At 42.2% G+C, this 17,816-nt stretch overlaps 1 protein-coding gene across 3 annotated transcripts in view; it reads left to right on the top strand.

Moving 5' to 3' along the window:
* klhl29 (kelch like family member 29) overlaps positions 1–17,816 on the top strand; it is a 276,011-nt gene that overhangs the window by 249,834 nt on the left and 8,361 nt on the right. For all 3 annotated transcript variants that reach the window (XR_002754055.1, XM_023348256.1, XM_023348257.1), the window contains one exon: positions 9,852–10,045. Coding sequence is in view for 2 of the 3 variants with exons in the window: in XM_023348256.1 (XP_023204024.1) it covers positions 9,852–10,045 (194 nt within the window). In the remaining variant the exon portion in view is untranslated. The remainder of the gene's footprint in view (positions 1–9,851; positions 10,046–17,816) is intronic.

The raw sequence follows: 17,816 nt of genomic DNA on the forward strand, positions 1-17,816 counted from the left end.
TGTATGCAGTGGGGATTAACGCGAGTCTGTAACCGAAGGGCACGAGTCGGTGCTCGGTAGAACCTAGAACAACATCAGCTGCTCTCTGCAGCCGAGGAGTGCCTTAAAATAAAAAATAACAACAACAAAAAAAACAACAACAGCTAAGCGACTCGTAGCACACACACTGTTCTTAAAGGTTACGCTGCTGTGGGACCCGTCTGGTCCGGCTGTGGTCGACGGTTTAAATTGTTGAAGGTTTTGTCAGAGCATGTGTGTCATTTTTTCAGTGTGTCATTCCAGAATGCTTGTAGCTGCAGTGCAGAGCGCTCCTCTGCCTTTTAATGGATCCTCTTCTCTTTTTTTTTTTTTCGTCAGTCCTGAGGTTTATAGAACCCTTGTGCTCTTTTCCTCTCCTCATTCTCTGTTTTTGTTTTCTCCTCTCACTATAAATGGGGGGAGTTTGTGTCTCCGGGGAAATTATACATGTCACCATCTCAGTGATAGGCAGCCCATCTATTGTAAATGATCACATGTGTGATGAGGAGAGAGAGGCGCGCTTCGCCATCTTCACGGTGCACTTCAGTTAACCGTAGTGGCTCTGATGCCGCGGCTGCTTCCCTTCTGATTAGATTGCATCTCATTTGTGTGTTTTGGAGACAGGCTGGTTGACAGTGTGTCTGTGTGGGTAAAGCCGGAGCGCGACCAGTCGGCGTTAGGAGGCGGAAACTGACCATCAGATAGTAGTAATGATTTCATGCTGCGCGAGACCAAAGCCCCGCAGTAACATGTAGTTATGGATGCCTGGCATGTGTTCTGCTGCTGTACATTATATTTACTTGGAGCTACTTAACTCCGAGGCTGCCCCACAATCAGAGGAAAATATAGGAGCGCTACCAGCCACACGGCCTCTTTGATGTCGAGCAAATCTAAATGCAGTCTGCAGAACAACTGACACGTTGCTGCATCTATTAATTTCTCTGATCTGTGACTCAGATGTATATTTTCCAGTTAATGTAACAAAGCGAGGACCCGAGGGGCATTTCCTGCTTGCACGCCGCGTTTTCCCTGCCTCTCCCACGACCATGCCGTGTTCACCTTTTTTTAAGAAAAAGACTGAAGTGGATACAAACGCATCAATATTTTAATGTTTTTTGCTTCCTGCCGTCGTCGTTTAGGATTACTCGCAAAACACTGCGGTGAAATTTGGAAATGAGAAATTGCTTAGATACAGAGGATGTGATTTATAGACAAAAAAGCTTTAGTAGTTTGGTGTGTCTCCAGCTTTTCTGCGGCTGAATGTGAAACTTTGATGACCTCAAATTTCAGGTTTTCACGATGGCTAGAAATGCTTTGTATTGGTGCTGCTTTTGAAAGTTGCAGGGGAAAAACGCAGACTTTGTATTTTAGTTCTGCAAATTAGTGTTCTGCTTCTTTTTATTTATGTTTCAAAAAAAAAAATCTCTGGTATGAATATGTGTACCGATGAACATCCGTGATCTCTTTAACTAATCCTATTTGCAAACATCTGACCTTGAAGTCTCCTGCGCTGTCGTAGAGCCACTTTGTTGTCCCGCAACCACTAAACGCACCTTGAGCGTCCTACTCTGCGGTTTATTTTTAGACAAATCCACCGATGCATTATTGCTCCTATAAATACCCACAAGGACATTTAATGTTTTGAAATCTGTCGCCAACAATAGTCCCCAACCACCGCCGTCCGCTGTGCTCTTTTATATTTATTTTTTTGTTTTCGTTTGTTAAAAACCACAGTTTCCATCTGTGTTCCTAAACTGTTTGTCTTGAGAGAGGGTTTTCCGTATCTGTTTTTTTTTTTGGAAGGGTTCCCGTCCCTTTGTGAGAGCTGGCTGGCTTTGGCCTGGTTGTCACAGATAGAATGAGGAAGTTGAAAAGAGAGAGTCGCCTCATGTTTTGTTGTTCAGCTGTTAGCCCTCGTGTGTGTTTCTGCCGACTTGACTCCATTACAGCTGAAGCCGTAAGGAGATGCTGCATTGATGTATTAGTAGATAACCAAAAAAAAAAAGAAGAGGAAAACATTAATATCATCCCACAGAAGTGGTTTGAGGCACAAATGAAATTACATTTGATGTCTTTTTAATTTTATGCATTTGTATTTGTGGTCATATTATTAAGAACTTCTGATTCTTTCAAGTCTATAGAGCCTCTGTTATAAATTACCATTCTTATAAACTTGACAAATGACTAAAAAACAGTGAAGCATCTGATATGAGCAAAAGTTTTTAAACCCAAGTGGAGGAAAAAAATGTTGAGGTTTGCAGGAATTTTTTGAAATTCTCAGCTGTTTGGGTCAGCGCCATGACTTGATCAACTGTAGGACCTCCAGTCTTTCCTTCTCAGCCATTCTCTTGTAGATTTGTTGATGTGCTTGGAATCGTTGTCCTAAAAGCCGTTCTGCAGCGAGCTTCAGCTGTCAGGTCCAGAAACATCACAGTTCCCTCTCAATACTTTAACACTCTGCGGTTTGCATTGAACGCATTGACCAGCAGAAGCTGAAGTCCTGCGGCCACGAAATGAACCGAACCTGATCGCTTGTCTGGAGTTTTGCTTTGATTTGCCCAACTGCACCGTTCTCTGCAGACAGACATCTCTACATCGGACCTGGAAGCCCTTTGGTTTGTTCAGAATAAACTTCCAACATTTCCCGACAGAACTTTTAAGAAGCTTTCAGTAGCCCGACGCATGGACAAAATGTCAGTCACTTTTATTTTTTTCCTGTCTGTGGAGTTTAACATTTAATATCTGGACAGCCTGACCTGTAGTTCTTAACATTTCTCAGAGCATTGCAAAGTCTGACCCTGCACTGAGCTCGATGTGACGTCTACCTGTAGAACTGTCTTTCAGTGGTACTTTTTATTTGTAAAGAAAGTTTGTGTCTGCTAATCGAAGCACTCCATGTGGTTTATAAACAGCTTTATAACCTAGAGAGGCAGCAAGTGCCTCTCCAAGGATATTTCTGATGTCTTTCACTTTTGGAGTTGTATTAGTGCTCATCAGAAATCTTCAGACCAACAAACTGCTAATGCATCTCCTTCAACAGGTGGGACCATTAATCTCATGTGTGTGACCATTAATCCTAAGCAAGCAGTTGTGGATTAATTGGGTTTTTGAACATTTAGGACTGTATATAACTGCAATGTCTTGCTGAAGTATTCATGCATTGACGTTTTGTCACATTGTAAACTCGTAGTTTTCACATAATAAACTAAAAGTTGAGCATATTTGCGAAGTGGAAGAAAATTGATACGTGGTTTTCAAGCTCTGACCACCATCTCTTTTTGATCTAATTCACTCAAAGCACATTTTTGGCTTGTGTAAAGCAGGACTTCTCATGGTTTTCCTTTAGCAGTAGCTTTCTTCTTGCCACTATTTCCTAAAATTTAAATTTGCGGAAGCCAACACAAGTAGTTGTTGTACTGATAGATTCTTACATCTCAACAGTGGGTCTCTGCAGCTCCTCCAGACTTGCATCAGGCGTCATGGCTCCTTTATCCTCTTCTTCTGTGGTCTGTCAGTGTAGATAAATGTCTTGCTTGGCTTTAGTTGTTCCATGTGCTTTCTATTTTTATATGATGGATCGAATAGAGATCAGAGAGACGGTCAAACCTTGGGATATTGTTTCATAACCTAGGCCTGCTATCACTTTCTTCCACAACTTTATTTTTAACCTGCTGTGTTCTTCAAATGTCTTTACTAATGTTCTCTAACAAACCACATGGAACCGTTATCATGAACAAGGTTCCTACCCAATTTTGAGAAGAAAAAAGGAATCCTCTTTATTGTTTTTCAGGTCTGAATAAGTATGGAAGAAACCCGAACCCTTTTCAGTGTAACATAGCGGTTTTCACATTGATTTATATTCATTTGACATGGTTTGTCTTTTGATGTTCAAAATCACACTTTGATTTGACATGAATATTTTTGCTTTTTCTCACACTGAATGTAAATATGGACATCAAACCTGGAATGTGAAAACAAAAGCACCATAAGTTCACAAACTGAGCTTTGAAGAAGCTTCAGTTAGCCTTGAAAACTCCTCTGTTTTTGACAAAGATTTAGAAGTAGAGCCGATAAGATAGTCCAGAAACCCAAAAAAAAAAAAACAACAATAAAATGACCCTGTGGCACACTGTACTGTACAAAAATGCTGTTTTTAGTATTGAGAAGTTTCATTACTTTTAAAACCTTTAAGTTCAAGCATAATTACGTTCTACTCAAATGCTCCATTTTAAAAAAATACTTTTAAAATATGCAGGGAAAGATCTTGAAATTAGACTCTGGGAATTTTGTCATTAAAGCTTAGGAACTCCGTATGCAGAGATTAGATGAAAACATGTGGTTTTATTTATACCCTTTGCATACTTATTGATTACAGAGGCACATTTTCAGATTTTCATTTACTAGAAAAGATCAAAAGCCGCATATTCTTTTTCCTCCCCTTCAAAATGATGTCCTTTGTGCTGTTTGCAAATAAGTTACTATAAAACACATTTAAGACTGTGTTTTTGTAATGCAATCAATTTTTAAAAATATTCCACAGATGCAAACATTTGAGTCATTTTGAGCATATCCCGGTTTTATCCTTTTATCATGACTGTAATACACACCTTGTGGCTAAATGCTTTATCAGTCCACCATTCTCTAATAAATATGGTCTGTTAATGAAAATGCAGTTCAGGTAATTTGCTCCTAACCTTTAATTTAGCACCTGCTATTTGGTCTGAGTAATCTCCTAATGGTCTGCAGACTGACATATTAAGCGTGGATATAGGTCTTCATTAGCATTGCTCAGAGCAGAGCAGGCAGGTGGAGATGTGGCAAAGCCATCTAATGTCAACATAAATGAACATGACAGGTGTGGCAGCATCTTTTTCCACAGCAACTGTCCAATTTCACCTGTACCTATCAAACCTCGCGGCTCCTTACCCAGTCTGTTCACGGGCCAACAAAAGCCTGAAAGATGTTAGCTGGCGCCCGTGCGCCAACAGCGGCCGCACCGCATGGGTCGCCTTCCACCTGCGTGATTCTGAATTATGATTTTGATTTGTCAACATGCTGGCTGTGGCTCATGCTGCAAGCAGCAACAGTGTTTTTTTGTGTTTTTTTTAACCCAGAAAACACATTCCTAGCCAAATCTGCTCAAGAGTCTGGCATCTTTCTTTTATCCACAATCCCTTCCCATCAGTCTTTGTGTTTGTCAGGAGTCATAAAAAGCGCCCAATCCTGCGCTGTTTGTTATGTTGTAATCCCGCAGCTGCATTTTTAGAGATGATTGTCCCTGCGTGATGAAACGAGCCCTGTCAGGAGCTACACGCCGATTACGGGGCTTCAAGCAGCGATCGGTCTTTGTGTACAAACATTTTTTAAGAAACGCAATCGATGCGGCACAACATGATGATGGATAAACTCCTACAGTGTCCCAGCGATGATGGAGGAGTGGGGTGGGGGGTTCCGTCTACCTTCAGAGGAAAACGGGCGGGGAAGGCAGCGGCTTTGTTTTTGCAATCTTCGCTCTCCTTCTCCGTCTCCCCCTGCCTCGGAGATATAATCAAACCTTATTCATTTCTTTTAGCGTCAGCCTCAATGTCACGGCTCAAATTAAATGCTCAATGGTGAATCACTTGTGTAATGAATTCAATCAGACCGGCGACCTCAGAGGCAGTGGGAGACATTGAGTTTCTCCTGACCTGCAAGTGTTTCTCCTCATCAGGACTCCGGTTCCTTTTGACAGAATCAAAGTACGGCCATGCTTATTTTAATGGCCTTTTAAAGCCCATTTTCTATGATATGGTGGAGACGGTGTTCTGCATTCAAACATGTCTGAATATGTTAAAATCTCACTGGTTACTCAGCATATGCCTTTTTTTTAATTTTTTTTATTTGTGGACTGAAATCTGAGCATAGCACTTGTATCCGAATCAAATTATTCAAATAAAACCAGGTTTTGTATTAATTTCTGAGTTTTTTTCATCTAAAGATCCGTCCTGAGGGACCTCAAGAATTTTAATGCTAGAAGTTTTGCCCTTAAAAGATAATATGGTTCTCCTAAAATGCTACAAATCTAATTCTGCGCCTTTGCTTAATTGAACACACGCAGACCTGGGAGTATGCAAATGAAACCAGTGTGCAGCTCTGCAGCTCGCCTGGCTGCAGCTGCTTGCCCTCAACTCCGTTCAAACATTCAGTCACGCCATCATACGGCTAAAAATGTGTTGCTAATGAAGATGAGGCTTGTTAACGATTTCAACTGCCTCCCTCCACATCCCCGTGCAATTGTGACACCGTGCTTTTAGGACTGATTCTGGACTTTGAAGGTGCTTCTGCTGAAGGATTCACCGCTTGTATCTTCTAGCTTACGGAAGCGGCTTATTTACATAGCTGGGTTTGTAACAGAGTTGAGTGTTTAACTGTGAAATATATCCTCATTTGAATATTTCATAGGCTTTTTCCTCTGTAGACTCCCAATGCGGAATTTGTTTACTACTACCATCTTTCTAGGCTTTAATTGGATGTTTCCACAATTTTTTTTTTTCTCCTGGTAAGCAGTTATAAGCAGTCAGCACCTGCACTAGATAACTCTCTTTGTATTTTTTTTTAGTATAAATCCAGATAAGTTGGTCCCAGAGGCTAAAGCTGTCAGCCGAGAGGAATCCAAGACCAAAGCGGACCTGTATCTTCTTCAAACAACTCCAGTCTGAAACACTTCGTAACGGTTTTTGTAAACACTACGTTAAGAGCTTAAAATAGTCATCACATACACATTCAGCAGCTATTTTCACAGAAAGCGCTGATTATGTACACGGTTAACGAATGTAGAAGGTGAAACACAAACTGAGCACAGAAACATGGTGAATGTGTCTGAGGACAAATATCCGTCTAAAATAAGTGGGAAAATGTAAATGGCAAAACCATCAAAGCTAGTGATTTACCGATTGACGTTTGCGGCTTCTATAAAATCTGCCAGTACTAATTTTAAACAAATCTGCTTTCTTTTTCTGAAACATAAGGAGACAGAAAAACAGTTTTGTGAATCTGAAAAGTAATTCATAATTTTTCCAAGAGCACAGGCCATTAGACAGGATGTTACTGTAACTTTAACAGCAGGAAACGATTGTTATCACTAAACTTGTATTGGTGATAAACATGGATAGCAATTGTACAACAGTCATGTGTTTTTTTTTATTGGAGGAAATGTTAGATTGTTACTTTTGGGTGAGACTGAAAGCTTAAATAGATGAGATAGAGTAACTCATCTATTTATCCTGTCCACAAATCATAGGATAAATAGATGATTTGTGGATAGCCTATCACCCTATCCATAATTAGTGGGTCCCTGCCCATTTGTGGATTACATTTATAGATTCACGTATTATCAGATTTCACATTTTTATGGAAAATTTGTAGCGCATATCTAAAATATCTGAAAGAAAATCCATCTTGGGAAGCAGAATTGCATAGATGCTAATTGACATGCCATTGGCTCGCATTTACAAGGCAGCTGTTAATTTTCTTTGCCACTGATTGGCTGTTCCTCCAAAAGCGGAGGTAAGAGACTGTAGATATTATCTTCTGTAGTAGTGCCTAGACTGTTTCCACTGTGCATATGAATGTATGTTAATTCATCAACATGTCAAAAATATAGTAATCTTGGAATCAAAGTCAAAGCTTTCCATTTGCAAGACAACTAGCTACTTCTAGCATTGACCCACAGCAGCCTTAACATAATCATGTGGTCTTAAAAGCTAACTTTGTCTCTTTTTGATGTGGCGGTAACACACACCAACACACCAAAATGTTTTGATTTTAAGCATATCATACCCATGGAACTGGCTGCGCATCAGTCAAGGCCAAACAAGCTGAAAATCGTCCAGTTCTGGTCAACACATTTTATTTTATCTTGTGTCTCTAATTACTACAATTTAAATCGGCACCATTTAAATCATTTTTACACTGTTTACACTTTAATATTGGGCTGTCCGTCATAACAATTGTGTACAATACTAGTTTCACACAGGAAAATCCTCCAGCCTAAATTTCCCTTGTAAAAATTCAGTTTAAATGTTCATGATTGGTGTACAATTGCTATCATATTTTCTGAGGATGAAGTTGTTTTAAGATGGTAGAAGGCCTTTCTGGTGTTGGCCCCTGTTGAACTGGCTGTTAGCTTCAGCCTCCGGGACCAACTAATCTGGATTGGTCCAAAATAAAGAGAGCTTCCCACTGTTTGCAAGATATTAACTCCTTATACCAGAACCTCACTTCAAAAACGTCAAACCGCCCCATTAAAGTGTGTGGAAATGAGTCAGGTTTTTGTTCCCCCCCTCTCCCTCTCTCTCTCTCCTTCTCTGTCTGGTTGTTTGCAGCAGCAGCCATGCTGGACTCTTGTCTGTCCTGTAATCAGAATCACTCAGCAACGTCTGACCCTTAAATTTACAAAGCTCTCCCGATGTTAGTCTGAGGGGTAATTACATCTGCTGGAGACCGAGACACGTGTTTGTTACTCTGTCTCGACAGAGCTCGGTTCTGTCAGAGCTCTGTCGATCTCAGACTGGTTTGTGTGCTGTGTGTGTCCATGTTTAAACAGTGCTAATTGGTACTTCAGAGTGTTTTGAGTCCACCTCTCAGAGTGGCTTCTGTGTCGCCACCCTCTTCGACTGACAGTCGATTTTAAGCCCATCCTCTCTGCAGCAGCTGCCGACGACATTATCAGAACCCCAAGGAGAATATTCCCAAAGGGTAATTCGCACATCTCCTCTTGCACTTTATCTAAAAGCCTTCTTTCTAGAAGGCGGGGTGTGTGTGGGGGGGGGGGATCAGGTAGTGCTCCCTGGTGTCATTTAAATTCAGCCTGACTTAAAATGCCACAGGGGCTGCAGCAATAAATACTGTTACACGAGCACATAAAAGAAAAATAAAGGACACCTGTGGCCTAATGAAGGTTGTTGATCCCAGTGGAAAAATCCGATTAAAAAATGCTTTTAGGAAGAGAGTCAGCTTTTTTTTTTTTTTTTTTTCCCCCCCAAGCATCCCTGAAGTGTTTTAAGTGTGAGTTCTGCTGGCCGCAGGATGCTGGCGGCTGATTTTCAGACTTCTTTTAATTATCTTCTTTTTTTTTTTTTTATGTTTGTGTTTGACAATAAAAACTCAGGCTTGATTAGGAAGGTTTGCTTTAGCCCGAATTGGATGTATGTTTTAATCACAGGTCCCGGATCTGTTTGCGGCTCCGTAATGAGGCCTCCTCCAGCTGGAGAGCTGTCGGTGCGGCTGCTTTGATCAGTGGCCCGTGGATGCAGGATTACGGCTCGTTAATGGAACCTCGAGACAAATGGCGCTCATGTCTAAATGCTAACCCATGTAGCTTGCGCTCGCTAGACTCCGAGTGTGAGAAATATGAGGTGGAATAAAACCACCCGCATGTGAAAAGGGCGAAATCCAGAGAGCTTTGGAGTGTTGTGTCTTGCAGACTGGTGGGTCAGGCCCTGTCATCCTACATGTTGGTCTCTGCCAGAGAGGGCAAAACGTCCAAAACTCGGCGCTGATACTCAGCCCAACTCTAGAGACTAATGGCTGGTAGCTCCCAACGTGCGTTGTTTTGCGTAATTGCTTTAATTGCTGTCATTGTATGTAATGGTTGGGCTTTTTCATCTTCCCTGGTGGTGTAGCCATCCCGCTAATTACATCTGTCAGCTCTGCAGCCAAAACTGAGGGTTTCACAGCGGTGGGAACTTTAAAATCAGAGGCTTTCTGTAAACTGCGCCTTTGTTCTCTCATCATGCGCCTTTGTCAGATTCGGATAAATGATTGGACTTAGTGAGTTATTATCCTCTTTGCAGGTACGACACCATCACCAACACATGGGAGACTGTTTCTCCTCTCCCTAAGCCGGTCCATTCAGCGGCTGCCACCGTGTGTGGAGGAAAGATCTACGTTTTTGGGGGTGTGAATGAGGCTGGCCGCTCGGCGGGCGTCCTCCAGTCCTACATACCACAGACCAACGCTTGGAGCTTCATTGAATCACCCATGATAGGTAAGAAAAGTCTTTCCAGTTTGATAGGAAAGTTATTATAGACAGAAGTAAAAAATGACTTAAAAGTTACAGGGGTATTTACAATGATCGTCCTCAATCTTTAACCAACTGGCAACAGGCCGGGTTTAGAAAAATGGCATCTTTTTAAAGCACTGAAAAGACCTTATCCCTACCAGATCATGCTAACAACTCCATCAGTTAGGCGTTTCAAAGTGAACTGTCCATGACATTCAAAGTATGTCTACATTTTAATTCAGGCTGTAGATTTATACTTAGCGCTTTGAAACCCAAAGTGCAGTGTCGGCATCAACCTAAAAAGAAACTATTTTGGCAAACTTTTTTTTTTAAATTCATTTAGTGATGATCGAAAACAGTCGCCACATCATCGCTGCTTCACTAAATGTAAGTGTGAATGTGCGAAAAGGGGGACATTTTGTGTCTGCGCACACCTTTACTCATTCGCATTTTCCTTTCACATCAGAGTGCAACACAGACTCACTGGCCCTCAATTACGGTCGCCTAGCAACAGCGTTCCCCCGACTTCCTCCACTCGAAAACGTTCCGTATCATATACTTGACTCACGCAGCCGGCGCCGTAAACCCATCACGGCTGAGCCAAGGCAACTTGGAGTATGTACGTTCCATATGACTGGCAGATTGAATCATGCGTGTGCTTTGTGCAGGGCTCTCAATGTGGCTCCATATTAATGAAGTTGTCCTCCTTATGCCCAAGTGAAGTGATGTGTGAATGCACCGAGGCCTTGTGTTGGTTTAATTCTTCATATTAAAGCTTCCTTCAGTGTAAATGTTAACCAACTGCAATTGGAAACTTCCAGATCTGCTTATGAATCTTTCCATCTCTCTTTCTTTTTTCCCTTATCATCGTAATCCTGGTCTGTGTTTTCCATCATTTCCCCTCTGTCCACATTATTGCTCTGGCTATGTAATGAAAAGACCATTGCAAAATGATAGGTGAGTCCGACCACAGCTCCTGACACGTTATTGGCCAAAGCGGCAACAGCATTACAGCCCGAGCCTCCAGGGACCTTTAAAGGATGCAGAGCCACAAGAAATACTCTAATCTAGCTGCCATAACTCCAAGGCAGCTGGAAAAACAGAGTACACCTCGGTGTGATTCACAGGTCTGCCCAGATGTCTTCCCAAAGCAAAGATCTTATCCCGCTTTTTCCACCATACAAACAACTCACTGCATTCTTAAAAGATGCTGCGCATAAGGTGATTGTTATGGATTCGAACAAATCCTGAGAAACTTTTTTTTTTGTTTCTCTCTCTCTCGTCTTTTCCTTTGTGTTCGACACAACAAGAAGATTAATGTGGGGTTTATGGGGCATTATGTGCTTGAATATGTGTTGCCTAAGATGAATACATAGGCAGGCGGCAAAGGATTAAGCCAAAAATGGCCATAAATCTAATTGGCAGAGCAAGTAAATCTTGTCTTTCCTTAGAGAAACAAACACATAAACCAGTCAATAGTGAGATGCTGAAATGCTAAGTGGCAGCTCATTTGCCATTGGCCAGAGGCAGGGTTCATTATGTTGTCCGGTAGCCATATCCTTGCTAACAGTTTATAAATACAGCGCCATTTTCAGATTATCACATTCACTAGTGATTTGAATTTAGCTGAAGTACCTTAAAGACAAACTAACAAAGGCTTTCAGATGAATTGAAAAGCTTTCCTGTTGCTACTGACTTGTTTAAATTAAACATGAAGGAAGAGTAAAGCGTGACCACACTAATAAGGACAAGAAAATGTAAACCCACCTGCTCTCCTGAATGTAAGCCCAAATTATACATTTTTTTTAAAAATCTAGAAACTTATGGCAGTCTGTGCTTACACACACAGCTGTGCAGGAACTTCACAGAAGTAAAGGCTTCAGAGAGCATCGGGTTGTCCGTATGTAGGCAGCAGGAAAGACCAGGTGGGCTAGCAGATTCAAATCTAAATCAAATTTTTTTTGATTTTCCAAGTCAGGAAGATGCGGCGTGAACTGATGGCACAAGACGTTCGCTCGGTTGGTTTCAACGTTGGTGGTTGAGAAAGTTTCCCTGTTGATCTTGCTCTCTCACAAGCACTGTGCACTGTTGTGCCCAATGTATTTTCTATGTGGTTTTTCCATTGTAATTACAGAATGAAACATTTAAATAACCATTGAATTATTATTTTTTTATTGAATTGTGGCACTGTCGACCTTCCATAGGGAGAGCATGTAGCTTGAAAAGACGACGATCGAAGCTTTAATCTTAAAGAGCTGCTTCCCATCAGTTTTCAGACAACTCTGCTGTCTGACCACACAGCCGAAACACGTGTGACTGACAGTGGCTTCATTGTGAATTCAGCCATATTGAATTCCCAATGAATACGTTTCAGTCGCACTGGAATATCTCCTGTGCTCTCCGCTCAGTTCAGCTCAGAGAACAGGAGAGAACGAAGAGATGTAAACCAGCTGACAGAAATCAGATTGTAAATATTAAAGATGCCTTCTGCTATAATTTATCAACCAGTTTGGGGGTGTTTTTACATTCGTCTGACTAAATTCAGTTTTATTCCGTGTGAACTGAGGTTTTCAACCACTTCGCGTGATGTGTGAGCCTTGGCCGGCGCTGTTTTGTCTGGAGAAAAAACTGCTAGGTCATCAATAAATCCTTTTGTTTCCCGTGCAAAGCACATTGGCGTTTCGAAGTGGCTCTATGTCACTGCTCAGCTTAATTAAAAAGAAATCAGGAAAGTTGCAGATTATGTAACGCACGCTTTTGAGGTGAGAGCTGAAACGCCGTCGTGGGTGTGGTGCAGCCAGAAGAAACGAGTACACACACACACGCACACACAGATCGAGACACTGACAACCTCAGCTTACCTCATATCAGCCATCCAGCCCCTGAGGGCAACAGGTACACAGTGCATGAATTATGTAACCAGCCCAGAGGTTGCTTCCCACACATGTGGGGGGGTGAGGGTGAGGTGGGGGTGCGCTTGTGTTAGACAGTCGCAGAGGCAGACGGGTTGACCATCATCAGTCAGGGCGTGGACGAGCTGGCGTCTGACAGCCAACGAGCCGGGAGATAATGGACGGGTTTAGTGCTTCCTGTGAAATTGGGCCGGCAATGATTTTAGTAAGCCGGTGGGGAGCGCCTCTCCAACATCCCCTCTGCCTGCCTCCATTTCTCCCCATCTTTAATCTCTCTGTTCATCTCTCTCTCTCTCTCTGTCTCTGTCTTACTCCCCCCGTTCGCCCCCACCACACCCTGTCTCTCGCAGTCTCTCAGCACTATCTTATCGACTGACACAAATACAGCTGTGTGCATCTACTGTGACTGTACGCGCGCACGCCTGCGAGTTTCCCTCTGCATGGAACGTCTCCCGCATAGACTGCAAATGGGTTTCACAAACACTTATCAAGACTGACTTCCTATCTCCTGTGAAAAGTATTACTTGTGCCAAGAATAGTCCGTTCCAACAACTGTGAAGCATCGCTGCAGCTTAGTTTGCCTAAGTCTTCCTTTGTCTTTTAATATCACTGAGCTGATTGGCGTGCGTACGGATGGCGGCGTTGACCAGAAGCGAACACCTCCGCGGTGCGGTAAGCTACTTACGAAGTCTCATTTCCCATTGCTTAACCGGTCAGATCAGACAAATTACCAAAATGCCAAGGTTTTTTGGAGATATCGCCTCGATCCAAAGGAGGTAAAAGGAATTTTGTTTGCTGCGCTCACGCCAAAGGAGGATGACATTTGAAAAATTCAGCATGCAACAAGGCCCTGAGAAGGTCATTGGTACCGCAATGGAGTTCTCTGCCAATCCTCGATAAGTTCTGGCTTTTCTTTTGGAGGTTTTAATAGATTTGGAAACTGCGGATGCCAATTTGGCTGTGATATTTTAGATTTTGCCTTTTCTAGATGTTTTTTTTTTAATGTATGGGAAATTATGATTTCCATCTTTACTAGCTGTTGCCAATCCTTTATTATCAAAAAATGGTTACAGAAGGAGAGAATATTTTTATTTTTGGCTGATAAAACTCTTTAGATCTGTTTTCATCTTCACATTTGAACTGTATGATATGAAAGAATACCTTTTAGTTGACAGCATACGTAAATCAACTTTTTAGCAATTTAATACAACTGGCTGAATTGAATGTCCATGCATTTCCATTAGAAGATTATTTGCGTGGTGGAATTAAGATTGCAGTACAAAGCACAACCATGTCTGTTTATAAACGTCCCCAACACAATAATTTATATTAACTAATTTCAGGTAGAAAAAAAATCTATATATATATATAAAAAAAATTTAAAAAACACAATTTTAAAGAAATGTGGCAAAGATCTTCAAACAATGATTTTGAATCAATGGTGGGAAAAAAAACTGGTTATGTATTTTTTTCAAATAAGCAGCTCACTTTTTCCAAATCATGATGATGGAGTTGACTTTGATTACATGCAAACGTAACAACTTTTACTTCTTACTTGAAACCTTATTGAGCAATTACTGCCAAAGGTAATTGGCTTGGTTAAATCCATCTCGGTCCAATCACAGCGTCAGGAGATCAGGATGTACGTTCATTGAAAAAAGGAAGGATGCCCTGTTTCAGTGTTACGAATTTGGATATAATAAAACAGATCCGTTCTATACTTGCTTGGCCATTTATTTTTATCTCTTCCCTCTAGTGCGATCCAACACCGTCACTGAGCAAAAAAAAAAAAGCTACGAGTGACTAAACAAAGCCCACACTATGACTGAGCATCTTGTAGCACCCCTTACCTGAAGTGGCTGTTTTCTGCTTGACTTTGAGTTTATTGTTGTGGAGGTACCCAGATTATTTCACTGCAAAATATGCTTCATTCATAAATTAATGAGTTTTTGAACACACACATATATATTTTAATATCCAAATGGGGAAGCTTTTCTTTACTTCCCCATTTGTCCCTCTGCTACCATTCTCGACAGTAGGTAGGAGATGTTTTATTTACTTTGGTCAAACAAACTTTCATCTTATCTGTCCAAACGACGCCGTTCCAGAAGCGCTGTGGTTTATTCAGACGCATCTTTGCGTTCCGTTAAGTTCCTTTTAGAGAGAAAAGATTTTCTCTCTGCAACCTTTTCAAGCAGGACATACTTTTCTACTTTTAGTGTCAGAAAATTTAACGTCCTATAGAGAGAGCTATAGGGGTCTAAGCTGTCCCTCTTCAGGGTTTTTTTTCCCCCCATTTAGGACCGAGAGACTACCCGGTAATCTCTCCCGGGTAGATTACCAGCAATACTAAATGTTTCCAACTTGAAAATAATGCAATTGTTTGGAAAAATGCCTTGCATCTATTCCCAGATTGATGGGCAGCACCAGTTGCTTCTCTGAGGAGATTTCTGATGTCTCTCCTAGTAAAACTTGCATTGTTGCTCACATCTGTTTGCTCCAGTCCAGCAGTGGTATGAATACCAACAGAATCTCAGGATATTTAGAAATAAAAAAAAAAAAATGTGTCCCATATTTAAGAAAAGGTCGTAGATTGTGTTTCGCAAATGAAACAAAGTACGCCAACATTCATTATAGCACTAAGAAAAATAAGTAGTGAGGGGATGGAACACATTCAGAAGACAATTCAATGCAAGTTGTGTGTATGTACTTTAACGGAGTGTTACAAAATACAAAGGTCAATCATTTTGGTGAATGTAAACTCCTCAGATTTGCAGCTGTGCCTTCCTACTTTAGCCGATGTGACCCCTTCAGTGTTTACCTCTGCTGACAGACAGGTCTCATCGACCTGTCGACTCCAGGGACCCGAGAGTGGAAGCGCCACACCCTGGCTGCTCTATCGGGAAATTGACAACAGAACAATTACTCCCGCAAATGACGTAGAAGCCGAACGAGCGCGGCTATTGAGGGGGCCTTTGTGGATGGCTGTGAGGAGAGGGCTTCTGGGGGGGGAGAGAGGAAAGTAACAGACTGAGAGGAGGTAGGGAAGGTGGAGTGTTTCCATAGCTACCTAATTGGACATGTCCCCATCATATTGAATTAAAGTACATCATCCTCTTTCGGCTATTTTGGCCCAGTCATTTCAAAGGCTGCTTTTCTTCTTCCCACACCACATAAAAAGGACATTGTGAGCAAAAAATGTTGTTTTTGCTGCTCCAATTACCTTGTTGTAATCTTATCTAAGCTTAAGGCAGCAGTGGACTGAAGCTTCTTTGTCCTCTTTGTGCTTCCCAAAAAAAAAATAAAAACAGGAGTGGGCACTCATCCGGCTATTCAGAGTTTAGTCGAAGGAAAATGCCGTATTTATTCTGTGGTCGTGTCCCTGACTGCACATTTCCATGACGGTATGAATGGGGTGACGACTGCTGTTTGGGGAAACTTTATCAGCAAGTTGAGTCTTGTCTACATCTGTATTGGTTTGACTGTGTAACGTGTGATATAGTTATCCGTGCGCTATCGCTGCGATAAGGTTCCAGGTTCACAGACTCAGATAATCCTTTGTGACGGTGCGGGAGTGAGATAGGGCAGGATGTAAGAGACGTAGTTCTATCTAATTATTTGTTTAGACAGCGGTAACAAAATTCACATTTGCCATGTGAGTTTGTGTGGCGTCCTTGACCTGAGCCCGAGGGGTCCGGGGGGGGGGGTTTCGTTCAGGCTTTGATGACGGGTTTCTGTTTTATGCGGATGCGTCAGCCTGTGTTACCCCGCAGGTGCAATTGTATTTCTATCACCGCTGGAGTGCGAAAATCTTCTTCTTCTTTTGTCTTGTTTTCTTGACTTTTATTTTATTCAGATTTTGTGATGTAGAACGCGGTCGGCGGTGGGGCTGGGTTTTCCCATCTGAAACGCAGCGAACCCAGACAAAGAAATCGCCAATGCTGCCTTACTCACTGCTCAAGTATTGATTTGATCACAACATTTTGGCCCATCCAGCCCTTCATCGCATGTATGAGCAACATTGCACTTCCATATATAATCAGATTTTCCTCTCTCATAAAAGAAGGCTGTGCACTTTTCCGCCTGCTTGCTTCAGGAGAACAGCTCCTTTTTTCTTCTTCTTTTTTGCACTGAAGGCCAAGAGATAAGAACAAAAGCAAAGAGGTGCAGGGATGTTGAACTCCAGCCGCAGTCCTCTAAGGTCTGCCTCGCCAGATAACCTGCCTGTTCCTCCTCCAAGTGCTCAGACTCGCTGCTCGCTGGTTAGGCCAAGTCAGAGAGGCGCGAAGCGGTGGTGGGAGCTTTCATTCAGGGGGAAAAGAGGGAGAGAGAGAGAATGAGAGAGCGAGAGGTTTTTCCTTTGAGAGCATCCTGTTATTATTCTGCCTCGGGCGCAGAGCAGTGAGAAATGAGCGTTCTGCGTTTATGGGACCGAACACAAAACACTGCGTACAGCCATCCACGCCGGCACACACGTGTGCCTCTCAAAGATGGGCATGTCAGTGAGTGGAAGCAAGGCAGAGGGAGGAGAATAAAAACGTCAGGCAGAACGTGAGGACGACCAATCAATGACGACTTGTTTCTCAAGGGTGGGAATTGAAGCTGGCACTCGGGATTGTCGCGCCGTTCGGTTTAGATTGCGTTTCGCAGTATGGAAACGTCTGCGGCAACTTTACGGTATGTGACGTTTTTCTAAACGTGACTGGCGGATGCAGCTCTGTCGGCCCGCTGCTTTGACACGCGCTGGCAACACCTGGGCGAACGGGGACAGATGGAGCACCTTCTTAGTTTTCTTCCCAAAGCTATCTTTATGTTGACTTCGCTGAAGCACTCTGCTTTAATAG

This window comes from Xiphophorus maculatus, chromosome 15, assembly GCF_002775205.1.
Source record: "Xiphophorus maculatus strain JP 163 A chromosome 15, X_maculatus-5.0-male, whole genome shotgun sequence".
Taxonomy (NCBI): domain Eukaryota; kingdom Metazoa; phylum Chordata; class Actinopteri; order Cyprinodontiformes; family Poeciliidae; genus Xiphophorus; species Xiphophorus maculatus.